The 615-nt window shown below is 60.7% G+C and overlaps 1 protein-coding gene across 1 annotated transcript in view; it reads left to right on the top strand.

The window, feature by feature from the left end:
- The window catches only part of ZBTB17 (zinc finger and BTB domain containing 17), a gene marked incomplete at its 3' end in the record, with an annotated part of 4638 nt that overhangs the window by 1992 nt on the left and 2031 nt on the right, over positions 1-615 (top strand). Inside the window, exon 6 of the mRNA XM_009700877.1 lies at positions 42-184. Coding sequence (XP_009699179.1) covers positions 42-184 — 143 coding nt within the window. The remainder of the gene's footprint in view (positions 1-41; positions 185-615) is intronic.

Below are 615 nucleotides of genomic sequence, written 5' to 3'. Positions count from 1 at the left end.
CGTCACGGGTTGCGCCTGCACCTGTCTCTCTCTGTCCCTAGGACTGCGGGAAGGAGTTCACCCACACCGGTAACTTCAAGCGGCACATCCGTATCCACACCGGCGAGAAACCCTTCTCCTGCAGGGAGTGTAACAAAGCCTTCTCCGACCCGGCTGCCTGCAAAGCACATGAGAAGACACATAGGTACGGTGACGCTGGGGACCGAGAGGTGCCATCGGGCCGAGCTGGGTGCAGAAGGGCTCGTGGCGATGCCGGCAGCTGGCTGAAGGCATAAGGGTTGAGCAAGAGGCCGGTCCCGCAGCCGACGGCACTCTGCCTCTCGCACCGGTCTGGAGGGGTCAGGGCTGCAGGGTTGGAGACTCCCAGCAGCTTGTTCGGACAGCCCCAGCCACGAAAAGACTCCGGCAGTGCCTAAAAAATGTGGCTTTTGCTACCAAAGGTCAAATCCTTGCCAAATCCATCAGCGTGGTGGGGTAGTCCGGGAGGAGACTTGTTTTTCTGCCCCTGTCCTTCCCTTTTGCATTGCTCCAAGACATCCTGTGGGATCCGGACGGGTCTAGCTGGGGTGACGGAGCTTGGATTGGGGCGGTGAGAGCCCGGCACGCCGGTTCTTC

Source organism: Cariama cristata, unplaced genomic scaffold (assembly GCF_000690535.1).
Source record: "Cariama cristata isolate BGI_N322 unplaced genomic scaffold, ASM69053v1 scaffold23875, whole genome shotgun sequence".
NCBI classification, from domain to species: Eukaryota; Metazoa; Chordata; class Aves; order Cariamiformes; family Cariamidae; genus Cariama; species Cariama cristata.
Note: the sequence above shows the minus strand (reverse complement) of the source record. Positions and strands in the feature narration are given on the sequence as shown.